General features: G+C 36.8%; 2 protein-coding genes across 3 annotated transcripts; one reads left to right on the forward strand and one right to left on the reverse strand.

Moving 5' to 3' along the window:
- Nucleotides 1-320: 320 nt before the first annotated feature.
- Nucleotides 321-2930, reverse strand: TXNDC17 (thioredoxin domain containing 17). The gene is made up of 4 exons (XM_084493523.1): nucleotides 2678-2930; nucleotides 1700-1781; nucleotides 1317-1392; nucleotides 321-623 (listed from the first exon to the last, which is right to left on the reverse strand). Exons 1-4 carry the CDS (start codon nucleotides 2817-2819, stop codon nucleotides 555-557), a joined length of 369 nt encoding a protein of 122 aa, XP_084349649.1. The 5' UTR covers nucleotides 2820-2930; the 3' UTR covers nucleotides 321-554.
- A 64-nt stretch (nucleotides 2931-2994) lies between these two features.
- Nucleotides 2995-22393, forward strand: KIAA0753. 2 transcript variants are annotated; one of them, XM_084493520.1, is made up of 18 exons: nucleotides 2995-3192; nucleotides 3406-3639; nucleotides 4347-4959; nucleotides 6228-6334; nucleotides 6610-6672; nucleotides 7482-7697; nucleotides 8889-9087; nucleotides 10568-10797; nucleotides 11915-12084; nucleotides 13457-13564; nucleotides 14454-14543; nucleotides 14763-14850; nucleotides 16080-16250; nucleotides 17240-17315; nucleotides 18938-19058; nucleotides 19234-19458; nucleotides 19622-19728; nucleotides 21428-22393. In XM_084493520.1, exons 2-18 carry the CDS (start codon nucleotides 3550-3552, stop codon nucleotides 21442-21444), a joined length of 2691 nt encoding a protein of 896 aa, XP_084349646.1. In that variant the 5' UTR covers nucleotides 2995-3192; nucleotides 3406-3549; the 3' UTR covers nucleotides 21445-22393. The 2 variants fall into 2 exon arrangements, with proteins under 2 accessions (XP_084349646.1, XP_084349647.1); XM_084493521.1 differs by lacking the exon at nucleotides 19622-19728 and having other exon boundaries at nucleotides 3010-3192.

Genomic DNA, 22393 nt, shown 5'->3' on the forward strand with positions numbered 1-22393 from the left:
GTATTCATGTTATATTTCATGTTGATGTAGGAGGAGGTACTGTGATGTGATCAGAACCAGACTGGTAGCCTTTAGCTTAGGCTGAACAGGTAAACTATTAAACATCTTTAGTATTGAAAATTTACCATAACAGCTTCAGTAGCTGCATGAAATCAGATTTAGGAAGGAAAACACATTTTTTTTGTTTCTCCTGCACCGTCCCCCCTACTCCCACACACACTTACTCACTATTAAAAGTATAACTTTTTAAGTCTCACTCTTCAGTAAATGTAGGCTGTTCTTTTGGTTTATAACATGACTCAGCTCCTTTGAAAAGAGACTGCTTATAAATTCAAGTTTATTTCAACAAGATACATTTTTTTTGTTGCAAGATTTTATTGGAAGATTTGAACTTAGAATATACTGACATTTACCTCAACTAATTGGAATTAATTAACCATGATCATTGCAGCGGGGGGGGGGGTGACAGGAGGGGACAACAGGTAAGGATTCCTTGAAAGGACAATGAAAATAATGAGATGAACATCTTCATAAATGATTGGCTAGTGGGGGATTTAGTCTTCAGTAAACAACATACGCACAAGCTCTGCTTTAAAACATTCTTCTTCAACCAGCTTCTGAGGCTGAAAAAGGAAGTTAAGATGTTTTAGGAGCAATTAAAAATCTGTTCTAGACTAGAGCTATTTGCACATAATACTAGCTGTACTATAGCAATTGTTTTTTGTTATGGCAAGTGTGAGTTGGGATGGAGGATAGAGTGAGCAATGATAATTGAAAAACACCTGAGGGGTTTCTGGTCTGGGAAGAGTCATTCCTGAGAAAGTAATTGTTAAGTTAAAGAATGTGTACAAGTTAATACTTGGTCTGACCTGTTTAATGCCCTCAACTATAAAGCACAGGAGTTTACGGGAGTGGGAGCTGTAGTGTATTTCAACGAAAAATACAGTATACGTGATCCTGTTCCACTCCCATAATTCAGCATTTAGATTTCTTAAAATTTGAGGAGCCATACATCAGGAAGCTAACACCACATTGCTAAGAACTTACCCTACCCCTAAATCACTATGTGCTAAGTGTATATGTTTTCTTTGTTACAGAGAATATTCTACAAAAAGCAGATTGGTTCTCTCTCAAGTAACTATTAGAGCTAGGAAGAGGCATGGATGGGAGCCGAAGAGATGTTCCTAACTGTCTGTTCCTTTAAAACGAGAGAGGGTATCAGAAAACATGGACAGGAAACTCATTTAGGGCCATAAGCCCCTGTCAGTTTTTTAGTTGGATGCATGTAGATCCATGCGATACAATATATCACTTACTGTTCCATATTTAAGTAGTGTAGGCACTCCTGTTAGTTTCAGATTCTTCCTGAATTCATTGTTAGGATCTTTCCAGCTGTTCAGGAAGATGGTAGTTAAACGCAACTTGTAAAAATGTGTTAAAAATGCAGTTTGAAATTAATCTGTTAAAATTACTTCAAAAGGATGATTTGAAGATCTTTACCTCCCACCTCCCCAGCTTCCTCTTTAGAACAAGCATGCAGATAGTTACACCCTTTATGGATGGTGTAGACCTCCACACTCACAAAAGGACAGTCAGTCATTAGTTTCAACAGGTTAATTAACCTCTAGTCAAGAAACAGCATGTAGTGGGTTTACATGGCAAGGTAATACCAGTTGTTGGCATTAAAACAGTTACTTACTAGGCTCTGTCTCCTACTAGGCAGTAGATGAACACAGACTCATCGGGCATGTTATGAAGTTCCCTCCTCACAACCGGTTCAGCTAGAGAGTAATTTTTAATTGTTTGTAGTTAATAGTGTGCTATAGAATCATATGGATCTAGTATAACCAGCAAGGTTGCTAATAAACACTTTGTTTCAGGCCAAGATCTGTATTTTGTTTCATCTGGTTATCCACCAGCTTTGCAGAACTTAGATGTTCAACAATAAAGGGAATGGTCTTTGCAAAAACGCCAATTTCAAGTTTAACAAGCTAGACAATTAATTAGTCTCTTCTCTGGATAAGAGCTCAGCAGAACAGAAGTAGGTGGTTGTCATATGTAATCTGGCATACATGATCCATAAAGTTCACTGTAATGCATTCTGAGAAGCTGCCTTCACGTTCTACTGCTAGGCACTGGTAAGTCATCTCTGCCTTTTGATATGTGAAGCAGAGGTGAATTAACTAATCGTAAGATTCACATCAAATGGTTTGCTAGGACAGATAAAAAGCTATCCTTCGTGCCAGCCTCTGCTCAACAGTGTATAACGTTACACAGTACTCCGTGGGAGGGCTGGCAAAACCGAGACAAGCACAGACAGCTTGTTTCTGAAGCAGCAGCTTTGGCCAGCTCCCAGTCGCGTCGGCCTGCAGCGCCAGCTGGGTTCACCGCGGTGTTACCAGCAGCTAGAGCTGGGGACCCGAACCCCTCCCAGCTCCCTCGCGGAGGCAGGATGCGGACTCGGGGTGCCTGAACGTCCCCTACAGCTCCGCACGTGCACCCCGGGAAGGGCAGCCGGGGCCGCTTCACGCGATCCGCAGCGACCGCGACTGCCTGCGGGCAGCCGCGTCCCGGCCGCCACCGGCCCCGCGAGGGCCGAGGGGAGGAGGCCGCCCCCCTGCGCCACGCCCGCGCCACCACGGCTCCGGGGGACCTAGGGGTGCCCGCCCGGCCTCACCCGTCACGCAGTCCGGGCACCAGCTCTTGCCCTCGGCGTCTTTGTCGCCGCAGAAGAGCGCGAAGATGGGCCGGCCGTGGTAGCGCTGCGCTGTCTGCACAAACTCGCTGTACCCGCGCACCTGCTTCTCCTCCCAGCCCATGGCGCACGCAGGAGGCGGCAGCTGCAGGCGGCCGAGAACGGGACCCGCCCCGGACGCCGTGGTGCCGCGCCGCCTCCCGACGGCCTCTGCGGCGGCGGTTGCCGGGAGCGGGTTTGAACCGCGACCCCGGTAGGCCGGGGCCTGGGCTCAGCCGAGGCGGACGGGGCGTCGCGGGGCTTCCCGCCGGTGCTGGTCTCGCCCGCCCGCCCCGCGGCTGTGCCGTGAGGTGAGGGCGCGCCGGAGGGAGCGGGCCGCTGCGGGCCGTGTCTGGTGGGCTGGGGCAGCTCTCCGCGTTCCGCCGTTCATGACCAATGCCGTATTCTATCTTGCTGGTCGGTTTTCATACCTTTGCAGTACAATATTTCCTTTTAGGGTAAGTAATAGCTATACAAGTTCTGCAGTGTTCTTATGAATCATAGTGTGGGCCTCAGAGCCTGCGAAGGTGCTCCTCAGCTCTCCCTGGGTGTGTGTAAAGAAGGATATAAACTGTAAGTTTCACATTAAACAGTAGGAATATTCTTCCTATTCTGTGTACCACCTGTATAAATGCACATAAGATATTTATTGTTTCTCTGTGTCTCCTCAGATTGGTTCTCTTGCTCACATTGTACCCGGGATTCCCTTCAAGAAGCAGAAATAACATATAGTTTGTCTACAATTACAGTTATCCTCATAACTGTAATTGTAAGCAGAAAATAAATAACTCAGTTTTCAGTATCAAGTCAATGTGATGGGACCAAGCAAGCCATCTTTGTCGGGTGCTCCATTTGCATCCACTACCCAGTTATACAGGAATGAAGGAAAGACTTTCCAAACCCAGGTATTGTTTGACTTTTGCAGCAATGCTGAACTGCTTTTAATTTGTGATCATTACAAAAAAGATAATCATGACACACTTCCTGAGACAGGAGTGACTCAGATCTTCATACTTGCTTTTGTGATGCTGTCATACATGTTCATGACACTTTTCTTCTGTATAGAACAGAAATTATGCCTTTAAATATTATTTACCTGCCTTAGCCTTTACCACATTGACAACAGAACCTAGAAACTTTATTCTGTTACTGTAGTTTAATTTTCCATTTCTTCTTCTCTGAACACCTCCTTCATAATTTGTAAGTTTAATAATGGCTGACTTAAATCACTATGATATAATAAGAGCAATTTCTATTATTAATTTTAATTGCTGTAACATTAATTTCATTGTCAGAACTCTTTAAGATCTTTATAATGACATTGTCTGTTACCCAGTCATTTTGGAGCAGACTTTTCCTTGTGGGTGCCCATACTAGGGTGCAGATAAGTACATAATGTTATTTACAAGATCTATGTGCTTAATTCAAAATAATTTTGAACACTGGCATTTATCTGAGTGGAGGGGCTCCTTTCATGTGTTGAAGTACCATCATGACAGAATGTATTCTAATATGAATGAAGATTTGTTTTCCTTACTGTTGTACTCTAGAGATGCATCACCAATGTAGAGTGTTCTCCCTAACATCAGTTTCTGTTTACGCTTTGCAACAGCTCCAGTTTAACAGAAATGTTCCTGCAGTTCCAGAGAACTTGGCTCTCAGATTCTCTAACCCCTGTCCAATTATAATAGAAAAACTGAAGCCATCCAATGATCAGAGAAATCTATCTGGAATTGACAACTCCAGCATCAAAAGCTCTGGCAAGTTTTCAATAATATCTGAAGAGAGACTAAAACAGGCCATTCAGCTAGCCAAAAGGGACATGAAACGAAAACATCTTGAAGAGCAAATGAAACAGAAAGTATTAGGAGATGCTGTCAGTGAATCATTGTTGACTCAGAAGTCACAGCAGCAGAAGAATAAAGTATTTGAAAGTCCAGAAAAGAAAAATGTGCTGAAGTCTCAAACTGAGTTGAAATATCAAGGGAAACTTGGTCAGCCTTCCCGTGTGGAGACTACCAGTTCTGGTGCAAAAGTTTATCTCTACACACCAAGTGAGGGAAGACTAACACCAGCTGTTCTGGGCTCTTCACCCACCCATAACATGAGACCAGACACCAAGCCAAATGTTAACAAAAAAGAAGATAAAAGTAGGCAGGAAATCCAACGGCTACAAAAGGAATTGAGAAGTTGTATCCAGAAAATAGAAGAACTAATTAAAAAAGGTGTAAGACTGAAGAGTAATTATTTTATATAAATATATAATAGTTGGTTGGTTAATTTGTTCTTCTTTCTCTCTCTTTTTTTTTTTCGTTTGTTTATTGGCTTGGATTAGAATCTGTATTTAGTTTGGAATTTTTGAGATATACATGTACTTTAAATAGAAAAAAGCTAGAATGGCTAGCCAGCTTAGGCAATAATAAGGTTTAATGTATCTGAGTGTTTGTAGTGAGTTCCAGTCCAACCTACAATGACAGTATAGGCTATTTAATAAGTTGTGTGAAAGATTTTGCTGTAGATCTATTGGCTAGATCTTCAGACTGCAAAAAACAGTATCATAATTAACTATGTCTTGAGCAGTGATAAGAAATGGGCCAGCAGTTGATAACATGCCATTTCACAAGTCTGACTCACCTGATTTATAACTGTGCAGTATCGTGATTAGTATCCTTTCTGACACTGTGTTGTGAGGTAACCCCAGTTAGCAGCAAAACACCACACAGTTGTTTATGCGCATTCCCTCCTCCAGCAGGACAGGGGAGAGAACTGGAGGAGGAAAAGTAAGAAAATTCATGCATTGAGGTAAAGGTAATTTAGTAAGTAAAGGAAAAAGGAAAAATGAAGAAGAAAAGGAAAAAAAAATGTTTCCACCAAAGCAGCTTTTTTTTTTTTTTTTTTTTTTAATTGCTGAGCATGACATTATATGGCACAGCATATCCCCTTTGGTCAGTTTGGTTCAGCTGTTCCAGCTGTGTCCCCTCCAAACTTCTTGCACTCAGCTTACTAACTTGTGGTCAGAATTGGGAAAAAGAGAAAGCTTTGGCACTGTACTAGTGTTCCTCAGCAACAGCCAAAACACTGTTGTGTTATCAGCACTGTTTTAGTCAATCCAAAATGGCACCATACATGTTCCTAAGAAGAAAACTAACTCCATTCCACCCAGACTCCACTACACATTGTATTGGTCCCTTTATAATAACTGTCTGGTGGTTTAGCTGTTCCTAACTCTGAGTGTTGTATGTGCAAGTTTGTCATAAAATTAAGGAGTCATGAGTTATTTTCTAAACTATATCAGAAGCTATATTGTATGAGAATATTTAGTCAAATGCTAAGTAGATACATGATGTACTGTTAAAGTGACTAGCTTGCATTACTGCTCAGGGGAGCCCTTCATGGAAGAGGCTTATTGCTAAGCTATGCTCATTCGTTTGGCTTAAGCAGGGTTTTCACAGGTTAAATTAAGATATACAACTTTACATTTCATGCTTTTTAGAGAGAGTTGAAGAAATTTTAGATCATGATGAAGAGCAACAGGTTTGCACTCGAAGACAGAAACAAGCTTCACGGTCAGCTCGGATGCTGTATGTACTCCAACAACAGGTACAACCAGCATTTCAAACTGGTATGTTTATTATGATGAGTTTGACAGAAATGAACTGAAGCAAGAGAACTTGATCAGGATATGTCTGAATTTCCATGGCATTTTAGTTTGGATCTGAAATGGTGACTAATTTCTTGTGACGGGTTAGAGATAAGAGGTTTTGGAAAATACGGACTTTAACTCGGATGTTACAGTGAAGATTTATTGTTCATTTATAGACATAGAACTAATTCTAACTGACTTTCCCCACTCCCCCTCCTTTCTTGATAAACAGGTAAAAGAAATTCAGGATGATTTAGAGAAACTGAGTCCTCATGAAATCAAACACACTAAAAAGGTAAGATGGAATTATCCTTTAGGCTGTCAGTCACTCACTGACAGAAAACTTAGTTAATTCAGTTTGCCAAATGTCACCTTGTCTAAGGTACATCTGAATTCTCTCTAGAAGGAAGGTTTTCCTTGTGCTTGGCACCTTTCATCTTATTCTTGAAAAGATATGGCTAACTTGGTTTCACGCTGTCTTTGCTGCTTCCCTCTTCTACTCAGTTCTTGCCTGCCTGCAGTAGACTGTAGAGAAGGCTGTTGGTCTTGTGCTTTAATGTTGCTTCTAATTCCTCCCTCATTCTGTTTCCTTTTCTGAGTAACACTGTGTTCTACTCTTGACTATTATTTTTGACTTCCTGTTCATGTTACTCATTCTTATCTGCCATCTTTTCTGATTTTCTTGCCTATCCGTTATCTTTCAGAAAGATAGTGCTGCGATCATTCCTACTGTTTGGCGAGTATTGTCCAATTATTCTCTCATGCTTTTCCATCACCTGTATTTTTTTCATTAACACAAATTCTGGGGAGGTAGAATGTTCTACAATCATGCTGTTTTACATTGGGTCCAAGCCTATGACTCTCTAGGCATGGAATAGTAGAAACAACATGAAGTGTTACAGCCATGCTATTTTAGCTGACACTAGCATGATTCTTGATATGTAGACTGCTGTGTAGCACCTTTAGTAGGTTGTATAAACGCCTGTTTTGTTCTGTTTCAAAAATGGCCTCATCTCCATAAGAAGTATCCGAAGTCTTGAGTGTTTCTATGTCCATATTCATAGAGATTATAGTTATTAAAGCATTTATTTTTCATTTTTTCAGTCTCAAGCAGTATCCAGATTGGCAGCAGCACACAGAGGAGCTATACGAGCCTTGCAGGCATTTGCCAATCAGTTTACTGATCAAACAGAGCAACTTATTCCTACCCACTACAAGGAACTGGGCAGTCTCATTCGACAGCTGTCTCTTTGTTCTGCCAAACTAGAAGTGGATTCTTCAGTTTCTGACATTATCATAGATATTTTGCTGCAAATTGAGGTATGAATAAGCATTTTGTTTCTGCTAAGGAAGAAGAGAAATAGTGAAATAAAAGACTGTGTAAGCTGTATCGTGTCTTCATGAAATTGCAGAATATCTATTTATTTATTTATTTATTTAAAGGCCATTTTCCTAATATATTAGCATGTTGCTAATGTTCATAAAATAGCGGTGGTCTAAATAAAGTTGCATCCTATTCACGGAAGCTACCTGTGGTAGTTCATGTTGATGCTTTTCCTACCTTTTATTGGCTGTCCTGGTAGAATCAAAACTGGTAGTGATAGTGCTAACAGAACAGCAATTTCTGATTCATTTGCCATTTTCAGGATTGAAAGAATTGCATTTGATGTATTGCTGTACATTATGTGTCGATTGTTTTGCAATGCATGCTTTAGGATTAGTAGAGGCTCTGCCTCATGCAGTCATGGCTGCAGACTTATCTAGGCAGAAGATAAAATTGTACCTACAAGAGATATTGAAGCTCTGTGCCCTTCAAATGAGTTTTGGTAATATCTGATGTTTTAAAACATGTTGGTATAATAGAAAAGTTCAGATTCACATTTCCTGATGCAGTTTCTAACTACCAGGATTTTTTAAGTAAGAACCTACATAACCTGAACTATTATGAAAGCAGTATTTAAGTCATTTGAATGAAAATAGCTGATACAATAGCCACAAGATATTTTATTTAACTTAAAATATTGTTCTAACTGTAAGAGCTGTGTTGTTATTTTTGCTTTGAACTGCTTATTAGCACATTAACAGCGAGTGAAAATTACCTTGGAAAAGGAAGGGAGGTAGAATTAAGATTGGACTTGTCATTGGAAAAAGTGTTTGTCTGTCTTATCCTTTTCATGTGGGTGTTCTTACCATCTGTAGGCTTTGTGTCTGTTTCTTTTTGAATATGCTGTAAACAGATAATTTGCTGGAGTTTTCTGTAAATTAAAAAAAAAAAGCACACCTTTTCCATGTTACACAAAGATGCTTCTGCATGATCAAGCTATCAAGTATAGGCACTACAAAAAAAAATAAAATAAAATAAAACCACCAACAAGAAAACAAACAAACAAAAACAAAGCCACACCAAAAAGTTCCAATTATTTAGATTCTCTTTAATTTGCTTCTTATCATTCTTCATTATCTCATAGGGTTTACTGAGAGAGTAATTAAAATTATAAATATTTCATGCAGGATCTGGATTCATTGCTGGAAAAGAAACAAGCAGCCAAAAAATCAAAGAAATGTCTTACAGCATCTCAGCACAAATTTCCAGTGAACACTGAGACATCTCCAGGCAGAAAGCAGCTGACATCTCCAAAAGGAGGAAAAAAGTCTCTCATCTTAAAGGAAAAGCATGGACAAGAACCTAGAAAATTTCCAGCTGCCAGAGGTCTCTTGATTGGCTTATATTTTATTTTTAAATACACTTTATCAGTAAACTTACCATCTGGAGTTCAATTTTGTAGTATGTTACATACTGCTGGACAGACGTGCATAACAGCCCATATGTAGTCATCAGACACACATAGCCTTGTTAGACATTTTTTTCAGCAGTTCCCATGAGATGATGGGCCTGCAGGTTTATATGCCTCTTTCTAATTATATCATCTTCGTATTCTTATTATGTCCATTTGTTTTACAGTGGGCTATTCTTGGATTGCTTTTCTTCAGTGTATACCTAAATGACAGTTTAGAAATTCACTTTAATGGTGCATAAAGAACGTATCCAAATGCCTATGTGGAAAAGACTGTATAAATATTTTTGAAATGCGGAGTTATTGACTGTAAGCAAGTCTCCAACAAAACTATCATTGTTTATCGGACTTTTAACAATGAATAGCATATTGAAGCTTTGCCTCAGAGTTTCATTAGTTTGTGCAGTTTCTCTACCTTTGAGGGGTTTTGAGAGGCATGGCTTTATTTTGTTCTTGACAATGCATTCATCCCATCTGCACTGTAGTCAAACTTTCAGTACTTAGAGACACATTGATAGTTGTCTTTGTTTTTCACTGATAGAAGTCTTTGTTTTTCACTACTAGATTGCCGTGCAACCTTTGGGAATTGGTTTCCTTTATTGTTCATTTACCTCATATGATATTAAATGAGCTTTATTATTTCTCGCCATCTTTTGAAATAAGGTTACTAACTGCCATATTTTGCCACCTCATGAAAACCATTATAGATTACTACATTATTATGTAACCTCTGTAATTGATCTGATGTGATATAGTTTAGTGGAGGACTTTGTTAGTGTTAGGTCAGAGGTTGGACTAAGTGATCTTGGAGGTCTCTTCCAACCTAGATGATTCTGTAATCATTCTTATATGGGGTGTCTTTCAAATACATTATGCTGCTTTTTACTAGAAGACTAAAGTTAGGGGGAGAAGCCTACTATGACATGAATTGTTTTTGGCAGTCCAGAGAGAGAGTATATTGAGAAGCATTTTTTGGTTTTCATGTATGTTGTGGCCAAAAATATGTATGTTTGTTTGTTTGTTTTTAAAATCGTTGCCTAGACCTTATATAGCAATGACTGTTCAAAGGCTTTCAAATGACTGCATTTGTGTATATATACCTAGAGAATGTGTGTATATTTTCATGTATACATAATATACACAAACACAAAGCAAAATTTCCTGTTCAATGAAACAGTGTAATAAGCTGGTTTACTTAATAGTTGGCAGGAAGTACAAACAAACAAAAAAAAAAACACTTGTTTGTTTTTAATTTTGATTTTTTTGAATTATCGTAAAGCTTTAAATTTTGTGATTGGTATACCTAGCACAACAGAAATGTCAGATGTAGATGTAAACATGATTCTTGCCCCATTGAACTTACAGTTGAAAGTTTCTTTTTTATTTTTGATACAGATAAACTTCAACGTGTTACAAATATTTCAGCAGTTCAGAAGATGAACAGTCATGCTCATATATTGCACAATAAATTCCAAGAAGAAAATGATCTACCTACTCCAGAGAGAAATGCCATTTTGAAAGGAAGTATAGATTCACAGTCGAGATCTAGAGCTGTAAAAAAGGATCTCATCCTTGAAAGTGGCCCTTTGAAAAAGAAAGAACTGATATTACCTGTAAAATCACAGGTATGGAAGTGATAAAAGAATTTTATGCTTTCTTCAACTTGTCCCCTGGGATTTGTTATTTATTGTAAGGCATGGTCAAGCTTTGTACTTCCTAATTTTTTTTTTATTCTGAGCTCAGAGACATAGAGAGATAAATTCTGTCATTTGCCTGTATTATTTCTGGTGTTTTTATTTTATCAAATGTTTTTTGAATGCAATGTTATTGCTCATTAAAAATGCACTGTACAACTAGGAACAATGAGGAACAGAATGAACAAGGAAAAATATTTGCTCAAAGCTAGTTTCATTTTTGAAATTAACATGGTTATTTTTCAACTTGGAATTAAAGATGCAGTATTTTCCCCTTATTAGTCATCCTCTGATGCCTTCCATGGTAGTGCTGTGCTAACATTTGGAAGATATAATTTAGGCAGATTTTTTTCATTGATTATAGAAATTATAAAACTATGCAAGACAAATTCTGGTTTCTGATAAATCTTTCCTCCAGTCAGCAGGAGGCTTCTGTGTTGCAAACAAATGAGTTGTTTAAAAACTATTTTCAAATGCTAAATTTTGTGAATAGTTCATTTTTATTTTTTTTTCTTCCTCTAAATATCACCTTTAGCTTGAAAAATCAGTTCTGGTATTAGTAACATGGATTTATGCATATGTAACTATTTTACTGCTTGCCATATCAGTGAGAACTGTGAGCAGGAAGGTTAAACGTTTCAATAATTCATACTGAAGGGACTAGTCTGAATGTCTTTGCCACAAATGCAGATATGGCAATATTAGAGTTTTATTGCTGAGAGGAATGTTGCTTTGGAAATCTGTTTGCATTTACTCAGAGTTAACATAGAGTCTAATTATGAAAAAGTCCACAGAAGCTTTTCCCCATGAAAAGTATCAATGAGAAATTAGAGCTACTTGCAAAAATTGTATTTGCAGAATTAAGCACGTTCTGTTTGGGAATAGTTGTACTTCCCTTTAAATCAGTTGTAAAACCTCTACATATGTTAACTATGCAATAAAGCCAGCATACCTGATTTCAAGACAAATTCTGAAGCAGAATACAAAATATTTTCAAAAGTGAACAACAGAAGATGCATGTTTTTAATATGATTATGTTAATTTTAAGGGAACGCTTAAACCTCAAAAACCTAGGCAGGTACAGCCTCAAGGAAAGCATGCCCAATTTCAAGATACAACTATAGCTTTTCAGCTAAAAGAGAATAAACGACTTGTTAAGGAGAGCAGAACGCCCTGGGTGCCTCCAAACCCTACATCTCCACCTGCTTCACTGAAACGGTATGTCCACAGTCTAGTGTTTACCTTACTTTTCTGTGGAAATGTTGCTGTATGTGTACCAGTAAATAGGATAGATTGGGTCTGGCTCTCAGACCATGAAGACAAGTGGCATAGTATATCTCACAACCAGATAGTTGTATTCTTTTCTCACTCAGCATAAAGTGGCCTTATTCATACAGCCTGGAAAAAGCCATTGCCTTATGCTTTTTCCTGGATTACGTCCCGGTATTGTCTGGGAGTCATAGGCTAAAACTGTAGGCAACTGTGCTGTGCACTGACAGTGTACATAGCATGCAGAATGGATGTTCATATGCCATGTTGGTGCTTGTGGTCTGGCTCTGCTTAGGTTAGTTCTCCTCTAAAAGAATATGTTGTTACGCTGTTTGTATCTTTTGGTCCTGCCATAATGTTTTTCAAGCTCATAAGCTAATTTGAATTCAAACTAACAGAGGTAAAAGTAACAGCAGTATGTTCCTTAAAGTGTCATGAAATTAATTATTCATCTAAATGAATAGTTCCTAGTAGTGCCTTCTGTGTGGGGAGTAATGTGATCATATCAAAATGTGTTACTAATCAGAGAATATATATAGCCTGTTAAGCCTTTTGTAAATGGCACCACTACAAGAAAGTTTTTAGGGGCTTTATTTTTGTTTTAGGCATGTACCTGATCTGTAGTACATCAGACTTATCAATCCTGCTGTCAGAAAAGTAAGCATTTCTAATGTGCACACTTAATATTATTTGTAGTAATGTGTTCAGGGTTATTTCACTGTGGAAAAATGCTCAGGGATAAATGCTAAAAGAACTAGATCAGGAGAAAAAAATCTCAATCAACATTGGCTGAACATGTCTTTTAAGTGATCTTTTTATTGGATGGAGTTATCTGAAATAATTATTAGTATTGAGTTATTAGTGAAAGGCTGTTCTAATTAATTCTTATGCTGGAGGGAAGTCTCCTCATAGTAATACATTTGTTATCATTTGCCCTCTTCCTTCTAAGATTTTTTAAGAAATAAAAAATAAAAATAGATAATGTGGTAATGAAACAATTAAAACACCTGGAAATAGCTAGATCCTACATCCTTCTGTCAACACCTCTGAGGAAGATTGTTTGCAGGATTAAGGAAGAAATGCAGTGTGAATGTTACCAAACATGTCATATTGACTTCCTCTTTGTTTCCACCATTACATTTACACGGGCTTAGTTTTATGCCTCTAATTCAGCCAATTAGGATCAGAAGAGTTACCCATTGAGAGCTTAAATATGGTCTGAAGGGCATAATTTGGGCCAAGGTTAGTGCAATAATTATGTTTGCTATGAAAATAGTATTTTTTGCCATTAGTGTTTTCCCGCCATTGACATTGCTTACAGGATATCCAGGACTGCAAGTTCCAAGAAGCTCATTCATAAGCATTCAGCTTTGCAGAAAGGGAAGACAGAAGAAAGAAGACTAGGGCTCATGGAAAAAGAAGCTCTCAGGTTGGCATGAATATTCCGGTTGGAAACACTAAATATTTTTTCTGAATGTTTTTTTTTTTTTTCTTGTTTAGAGCTGGTTTGATTCTGAGGGTAAATAGCCAGTGCCTGGTGTAGTTAGGCAAGGGTTGAATCAAGGCCAGGCTAGTGAAGGCTAAGCTGAGTTGCAGATGATTAAGTTATTTCACATCCCTACATGTGGAACTATGAAGTCCCCTTAGTTTAATGAGATGAAGGTTGCCTTCTTTTTTTTATTTATTTTTTTTTCCCCTACCTCTCTTTTCTTTCTCAGAGGAATTTGAGCCTTTTTTTGGCCATGGAGGGATACTTTCCTTTCTCTCTTCCTCTTCTCTGTAGGGTTTGGAGTCTTATAATCCCAGTATAACCTGTCCAGCATTTGGGACTACTCCCTTCATTAGAGATTGGTTCACTTGATTTGCATGTGGTATAAAAATATAGAAAATGACCTAGCAGCATAAGTAGCAAGGAACATGTGAAAAAGGATTCATGGAGTCCTTCTAGTGATGGCTAAACTGAGCTACAGATGATTAAATACTTCTATGCCCCTTCATGTTCAATTTCATGTCCCTTCATTGATAGACGTTGCATCTATAGTGGACAGTGTATATTGTAAGATGAAGAGCTTGTCTATCAAGGCAGTATTTGTGGTCAGCCACGAAGTTGCCTGTTTGCCAGTAGCAGAGGCAGAAAAGAAGATCCCTTGTTCTCAAATGAATTTCCAGAATTATACCATCTTAAAGTCAGTATTACTTTTCTTGCTGAATTTTTTCAGCATTTTCTAACCTAATGTCCAGAATCAGATGACTTAATTCTCCAGTTGTCAGAACATGCATTTTGTAAACTTCTGTATATTATTGTTTTGATTTTGAAGATTTGAAGTTCTGGCTTCAAGCCATGCTAAAAGGATGAAGGTTCTAACTGACCTCAGCAAAGGAGAAATGGAAAAAATAAAAAAGCTAAGGTAATGACTTGCTTTGAAAAGTTAATAAATGGTATCAGATCTGATATGGCTTTCCCCTAGTTCCCCCTACTAATATTAAAAATTTCCAATCTTCACACTTAACAAAAAAGTGGATTGATGTGTTTGTTTATGTTTGTTTATTTTCATACCAAGTTTCAGAATGACATCATCATTTAGCTGTTTTTTTTTTTTTTGTCTTTTTTTCGTGTGTGTGTGCAGGTCACAAGGTGCTTCTCCAACCCAGTATGTAGACAAAATTGAGAAAGCAGTACAGAGACGCATAGAACCTCCGTTGGATATGGCGCAGGTAGGACATTTAAGCTCATGGTAGTATTTGAAGGATACATGTGTAAAGGGGCAATACAAAATTTCTTTTAAACAGTGCAAGTAAGCAGTTTAGGGGAGAAACATCTAAAATGATTTATGTAGTCACTATGGTTTTGGACATTTGACAAGTGTATTTCCATTTCAGTGTGTGGGTCTCAAGTTATTTTAACGAAGTTTGGCAAAACTGAATTAATTGTTTTTATCTTTTTTTGATAGTTTCCTGTCAAGTAGTAAATGGTCAAAGAAGTTCTACACTATCCATGACTGGGCTCGATAAGATTATTTTAATAATTTATATAATACCATATTTAATGACTAAATATATTTTGAATAGTAATATTTATGACTAAAAATACAGACAGCTTGATTATCATGAATAGATTTATGTTTTTTTAGTAGATCAATCTCTCCTTGGCAACAAACTGTCACCTGAAGTATTCTTTTTTTGTAAACCATCTTTCAACTCCTGCAGCTGAGAAGGCTTATTCTATCCGTGTGTTATAGAGTAAAGGTGTTTGAAATTTATGATGAATTTTTATCTTTGACATGTGGCAGAATACATCCAAAAAAGTAACAATGATTTCTTGAACGTAGCCATTTCTACTGGCATAAGATACATCTTTAAAACAACATCAATTGTTGGTGGAGGGGGAAAAAATGTTTTCATATAAAATAGTACAGGTACATGAATAGCGACGTCATAGCATGGCTAATTGGTAAAGTTGTACACAACTGAAACCTACAGCTTTGGCCTAGGTTTACCTGCTATGTATTTCTCTATATGTACTCATTACTTCCTGGAGCTGCTGTGGGACTTCTCATGTATGTTCAGTTAAATGTGTGTGTAGTGTTTTGTAAGTAAGGGCCTTCACTTTACTTGAATCCTGGGTGATTTCTGAACCTGTGATGCCCCAGTTTAAGAATGAAGTTATGTAGCAAGTTTTATCTGTATTCAATTATTTTATTGTTAGGAACATACCAAGCTCTCTATTGATTTGGCTTATTGTGTGAGTGGGGAAAAAAAAATACAGGAAATTATTCGGATTTTCATTAAAAGAAAAAGTTGAAATGACATTTAGATTATTACCATAAGCTGCTACAAGAAATGTTAGACATATAAACATTCTTTTTTTTTCCTGAATCTCTCTCTCTTTCTCTCTTTCTCTCAGCTGTGTGATTTTTTATTTTATTTTATTTTAACTTTTTTAGCAGGTTGCAGCAAATGCAGATATCCTGAGTGAGAAGGTATTGGATGATCTTTTAAAAGATACTGCTCAAGAACTCTGGAATACAGAGCAGCAGAAGAAACTCCAGGCTGAGGAGCTCATCGCTGACGGTCCTAGTCTAGAGACAATGTTGCAAAGAATGGAAGAAATTGAAGTAAGTTTTTATCTCTTGGTTGGTCTCAGTAGTTCCAATTTCTTGTTTATTGACCATAATTAGTAATATCATTAAGTATCTACATTCTTAAATTAAGCAAGGTTTGACTGGATCTGTGTATGAAATGGAAGACTTGGAAGACATTTTCACTTCAGCAAAAAATTGTGTAAGAATAGAAGGACGTTTGGCCTAATGGTCTTACTGCTAACTTTAGAGTTGGTAGACCTAAGTTTGCTTACAACCACAAAGCTCTTGTGGCTTAAATCATCATATGTGAGTAGAAGAATCAGAATCAGTATGGTGATAACGTAATTGGTTGTCTCACAAGTTGGAAAGTGAACATCAGTGATTTATTTTTTTTATGTAATCCTAATATTGCAGTAGCATAAGCTTCTAAAGAAAACTTAGTGGTGATCAAAAGTATTCCAGGGGGATATGTGGAGGTCAGATAAATGCAGTTAATTATCCATCTTGCTATGTAAATATAGTTCGTAATTTAGCTTTGATCTTTCTTATACATTGCTTATTTTTATTATTTTTATTAACTTTTCTTTAATAAGCATTTCCAGAATTTTTGGTTCTAGTCTCAATTTCTTGTTCAGTAAAATCTTTCCTATAGATCTGTTTATAAATTGGAAGCATGAAGTTTACATTGTGCAGTGTCTAAATGGGGCACTTAAGCATACATATGAATTCACTTTCAGTAAGACAGGAAGGGTATGAGGGCTCACTGGTTGTTTAAGTGCTGTTGATCTGAAATGGGAGGAGCTGCTATGGTACTGGCAACTTGTTGAGTCTTCTAGTATGGCGTTTTGAATGAACAATATTTATTATATATGATTTCACCCCTCCACCCCTTTTCTGTGTTATATTAACTGCGAGAAATAATCTTACTTTGACTGTGACCTGCTTTCCTATTGAGTGATAACTACTACAGCTGAACTGTTAAGTATGTGTTGATTAATTACTTCTGTGTTTTTCAAAAACAGAGATACCAGGCAGCTGTATGCAGGAGATTCACCCAGATTGTGTATAGTGATTCAAAGTCCTGGGCCCAGGAAATGGGTAAGTGTTTTTTCAGTGCAGCTTGTTTTTCCTGTAATCTGTAACTTTAAATTCAGATGTTTTGAAATCAAAATTATTAGATTATGTGTGATCAAATAGCACTATACAGACATATTTTTGATTATAGGTGCTCCTTTGAGAGCAGTGTTTCTGAAATACAGTTCTAAAATCAGTATTTAAAAGAAGAGAGGTCTCTTCTTTTTCCCTGTCATTTTCTGTTTGCCTTTGTTGGGATTGTATTTGTATGCAAAATACTGCTACTGCAAGTTGGCTGAATCTTTAACACATACTACCAATCACCATGTTAAGTTTGAATGTTGCTGTCCCTTTCTAGGCACTTGTCGTTCCTTAACTTAGATCTTTTCTTTTCTACCAAATTGTAGGTAGTGATTTTAGTGCAGCAGAGATGATATTCTACAATCTATAACTGAATATGTACACTGCAACTCATCTGTGAGCTATTTGATTCTACTCTAGAAGAACGTTAATTTACTTTCTAAGTTTGAGGTCTCCTAAGACCACTCTTTTTCTTGTTAGGCTTTTTGTGTCTCCTGTTTTCTTTTCTGTACTTTAATAAATCATCAGTTTACATGACTTAAGTTCAAGTGTAAATGTTAGTTAAGTTTTAATATAGTGGTTAGTCTGAAAGGTAGCATGCAGAAGGTAATATTAAGTTATTTAATTAAGCTTAGAAGGTTTTTTCTCTTTCCTTATTCCTTTCAAGTGATGCTGATACTGTTTTTAGGTCTTGCCAGCATACTTGCAAGTTTAATTCTTTTTTTGAATAGAATTCATTATTCAATGTGTTTTAGCAATAAGTATTTAATTCATTAAAAAATTAAAATACAGCTCATATGCTTCCAGTTAACATTAATCATGTTTTGCTTGCTTGTTTTTATTGGATGGAAAATAAGTAGAGGAATTTAAAGTCCTTCAGACTAAAAATAGCACCTAACTTTACATCGGATTTTTTTTTTTTTTAAATGAGAGGGACCTTTGTAATGTTGCAAGAAAGTTGTTCATTAGTGAAAGCTATCATTCCAAACTATAGCTGATATTTCCCATACATAAACCTGCACATCTTAGTATTGTTTGCCACAGTGACATGCTAATAAAGACAACTTTTCTTGTTATTTGTCCCCCACACCTTTGTTCTTTATCCTACTATTTGATTGAGTACAATGAAGCTACACCAATTTACCAGGCTGAGGCTCTGATCACATACCAACTTTAATGGAACTGCATTGTTTTAAACCAGGTAGAAGTGTCACAATAAGGCCGATGATGACGGTCCAAATCTTGTTGCATCATTTTCCATATCTTGCCAAGCTCAATAGCCTACATTAGTTTTCAAGTGGTATTTTCTCTCTTCTCTAGTAGTATCCACTGATACAACAAACTATATTAAAGGTAGGATTTGTAAAATGCTCAGCTTTAATACACCAAGTTCTTGGAAATCCTGTCTTAAGTTTACGTTTTAGGGGGTTGTCAGCATCAGTACTTCACTTACCTGAAGGATTTGCTTATAAAGTAAGGAAAAGTTTTATGAAGTCTTAATTGCATTAATTGTAGTTTTTCCTTTTCCAAATAAAACGTTCTTAATGTTATTTTCTTCCTTCTAGATCAAAAAAGTGCATTAACAGCTAAAATACCTACATCTCCTCATCCAATTCACATAACCAAATTAACCCAGCACATAGAGCCAGAAACAGACGTTTTAATTGAAAAACTTTTTGATGACAAGTAAGTAGAATATTTGGCCCTGTATGAAAGAAACTGTGGTGCATTTATGCTGTGCATCTTCTTTACAGCATTTTCATTACAGGAAATTATGGTTCCTATTTAAAGAGATTTTCTGATTTTTCAAAGAGATAATTGGAAATCTAGTTCTGATTTAATGATTATTCTGTATTTCCAGCGATATTGATGAAAACAAAGAACCAAAAGAGAAATTGCCGACTGGAAATGATATTCTGAATCCCTTGACCCAGAATTCTATACAGAAGGAGTGCTATATTTCTCTCCCTGTTACAAAGCATATGCTCCAAAGCATTAAGGATTATAACAGCAGATATGAACATCACCTAAAGCTCATTTTTCATGAGGCAATAGGTGGTTTCAATCCATGGCAGATTGCTGAGAGGTATGTGAACTATCCACATATTTTGGAAGTGAATGTATAGGCTGATGAACAGTTTTTTCTATCCTTATTTAGGAAGGGAGTGGGGAAGGGGCCATTTAAATTCCACATTAAAAGCCAGAAGGACTGTTTTTCCAATGGTACTTGGTGTTCATGGATTTTTAAGGTACTTGGAGAAAATTAAAGGATGTGGAAGAAGAATGTCCTGGAGGGGTGATTATTTTTCACATCTTTGTATGGTGTTACCACCAGAGCAACTGTGTGAAATACAAGGTAAATTACATTTGGAAGTCTAAATTGGTTGAAGTGAAAATTGTCAATTTTAACTTGACCTCATTTTGCAAAAGTTGGTATTCTATTGCTATAGAAAACTCAGCGAAGAATTGTTCTCACTCAGCTTTCCTCATCCATTTCTACAATGAATTCATGAATGAGTCTGTAGGGAGGCTTTGTAAAAGATCTAGCTGGTGAGCATACTCTGCAAATGCCTTAAACATGACATTTTCATTTTATCACAGAACCCATGATATTTTATCTGAAGATAGAAGGAGGTAGTTGCATTTGTCCATTTATTAAGTCAGTAGTATCAACAGGTAAACTGAAGGAAAACCAAATCAACTTTTTTGTAAAGAAAGAAAGTACTAGGAATAATTGTGCAATCTTTAATCTTCGTGGTGTGCGATTACGAAGTTAGTGTTTCATGGAACAACAATAAATAGTCTTAAAGACACCAGTGGCCTTAGTGCAGATTTCAGTGCTTCCTTTTCCTCAAATTTTGACCCTTTCATGGAATTCACTATGAGAAGAGTGACATAGGTTGTTTACCATCTTTTAGTAGAAATAGAAGAGGTGAAGAAGCAATAAACAACATTGCAGTTCATTTATCGGCAAAGAAAAATGTTTCACATTGATTCAGTGTTTGTTAAGCAAACATGTCAGTGAAAGATGGAATAGCCACCTTGCATTCACAGTTGAAAAAGTGTTTCAGTTGTTCAATAACAGGTACAGCAACTAACTGATATCACTGGGTTTCATTCCTTGTACATTTCTTGAGCGATTTTTCTACAAATCGTTTTAAATTTGTTTTACGTTTGTATTATTTATTTCAGAAATCATCTATTGAGCATGGATAGTTGAAAGACCAGTTCTTTCTTGGGACTGGCAGATGGATTAAATGGGAGTGAATCTTTCCTTCTGACAGCAGAATTCCACTGTTTTTGCCTATGATGCGTGTTACTTGAAATCAAACTACAAATGTAATCTGATATCCAAGATGTTTCATTGACTTTTACCACAAGAGGGCGTTATAAATCTTTCTGTATAAGTATTACAAAATGTTTAAAAGAAATATGCCCACACTATGCTAAAAAGGTCTCGGATATGCTAACTTTATGATATTTTAGAATATTTGCAAAACTCTGAAGATATGTTTTCAAGAAAACAGCAAATAACTGTATTCTTACACTAAAATAATTTTCCTTTCTGTGACATCAACTGTGGTCCAGAGATCTCTGAAAATGGAAATTTCTAATCTCACTTTTCCTGAAATTCTATTGCTCTCCATAATACCTGATTCAGTAGCAGCTAAAATCAGTAAGAAGCTTTCTATTTACTTCAACGGCCTTTGGATAAGCACAGTAGTATTTTGTTGTACTCCCAAAGCAGGATTAGTATCTGTTAGTTTGAAAAAGGAAGCAACAGAGATCTGTTAACGCCTCTAAGCCTGAAGTATTTATCCTTTGCTATGAAGAAGACTGAGGAAAGAATTTAGACTGTCTTATACAACACATACCACTACGTAACTTCTGTGGCAGTGGAATCTCTTTCTAAGCTAAGCAGTAGAAAGAAAAAAAAGAGTATTGTTCTTTTAAAATCAGAGATATTCAATACCATTTATGTCAATGGAATGAATGACTGAAATTTGAAATCTGATCTTCTGAGTCTTTTTTTTTTTTTTCCTCTCCCCCCTCAGTCTTGCAGAAGAACTAACAGAAGAAGCCCTATGTGATGTGGCAGCAGAGCTGCAGGATGTTTGTGAGGATTATGCAGAAGCTGTGTTCACGTCAGAATTTTTGCAGCCAGCACAGTAAGTGCTTTCAAGTCTGCCCCATTATCAGATGCAACGTCTGCTGCCGTCTAACAGTCTTACTGAATGACTGTGCTGTGCACAGCCTGCTTGGGCTCTTGCAATGAACTTCTGAATTAAGTTCTGAAACTTATGGTTGTTTCAGTATATCACTAATACATTATACACTGGCAAATGAAACCTTTCAAGAGAAGCACATGATAGAGATTTTTTTTTTCTTATATTAGCCTAAAGTATTATCTAAATCCAGCATTTAGTGATCCAGCCCCACAGCCCTTAGTTTTCACAGTCTCATTGAAATCACGAATAACAAAATAAATGAACCATTGTCATTTCTCCAATATTAAATTAACTTTTTAGTTTCAGATAATCAGTGTACTAGTTTGGGTTATGTCTGAAGTTAGCAATGAGTAAGATTTATGGTACTATTTTGGGGAAATACGAGCTCAATCCTGCAGCAAAGAACAACATGTCAATCTGTTTCCTTTGATAAATTTATTTTCTGAAATAGTGTTCAAGCTCTTAGAGAACAATTTTAACCTTCTAAGATTATTTTTGTTTCCTCTTATTTGAGCATATATTTTTAAAATAACTTTTTTTTTGACGCCTGTTTTACTGTTTTGTTCATTTGAAATTTATATAAAATGTAATAATGTAAATGTTATTGCTGATGTGTGACTTTGCTGATGTGTGATTTAATTTAAAACTACCTTTTTATTTCTAAGATTATAGAGAGCAGCCTATTTTTAAAACCAAAATAGTAAAGATGTAGTATCTGTCTGTATCTGCATGTATGCTTGTGAAAATATTGTCAAGTTATTTTATTTTTTAATAAACAACACTTGTTTCAAA

The sequence above is a fragment of the Aythya ferina genome, assembly GCF_964211825.1.
Source record: "Aythya ferina genome assembly, chromosome: 19".
In the NCBI taxonomy this organism is placed as follows: Eukaryota; Metazoa; Chordata; class Aves; order Anseriformes; family Anatidae; genus Aythya; species Aythya ferina.

What these genes read in the sequence shown, in the direction of transcription:
- TXNDC17 (XM_084493523.1), bottom strand. Translation starts at nt 2,819, where the DNA reads ATGGGCTGGGAGGAGAAGCAGGTGCGCGGGTACAGCGAGTTTGTGCAG. An exon ending in GTGCCCGGACTGCGTGACGG is followed by an intron (nt 1,782 to 2,677) that starts GTGAGGCCGGGC and finishes ATTACTCTCTAG; the next exon opens with CTGAACCGGTTGTGAGGAGG. An exon ending in CTAGTAGGAGACAGAGCCTA is followed by an intron (nt 1,393 to 1,699) that starts GTAAGTAACTGT and finishes CTTCCTGAACAG; the next exon opens with CTGGAAAGATCCTAACAATG.
- KIAA0753 (XM_084493520.1), top strand. Translation starts at nt 3,550, where the DNA reads ATGGGACCAAGCAAGCCATCTTTGTCGGGTGCTCCATTTGCATCCACT. An exon ending in TATTACCTGTAAAATCACAG is followed by an intron (nt 10,798 to 11,914) that starts GTATGGAAGTGA and finishes GTTAATTTTAAG; the next exon opens with GGAACGCTTAAACCTCAAAA. An exon ending in CTCCGTTGGATATGGCGCAG is followed by an intron (nt 14,851 to 16,079) that starts GTAGGACATTTA and finishes TAACTTTTTTAG; the next exon opens with CAGGTTGCAGCAAATGCAGA.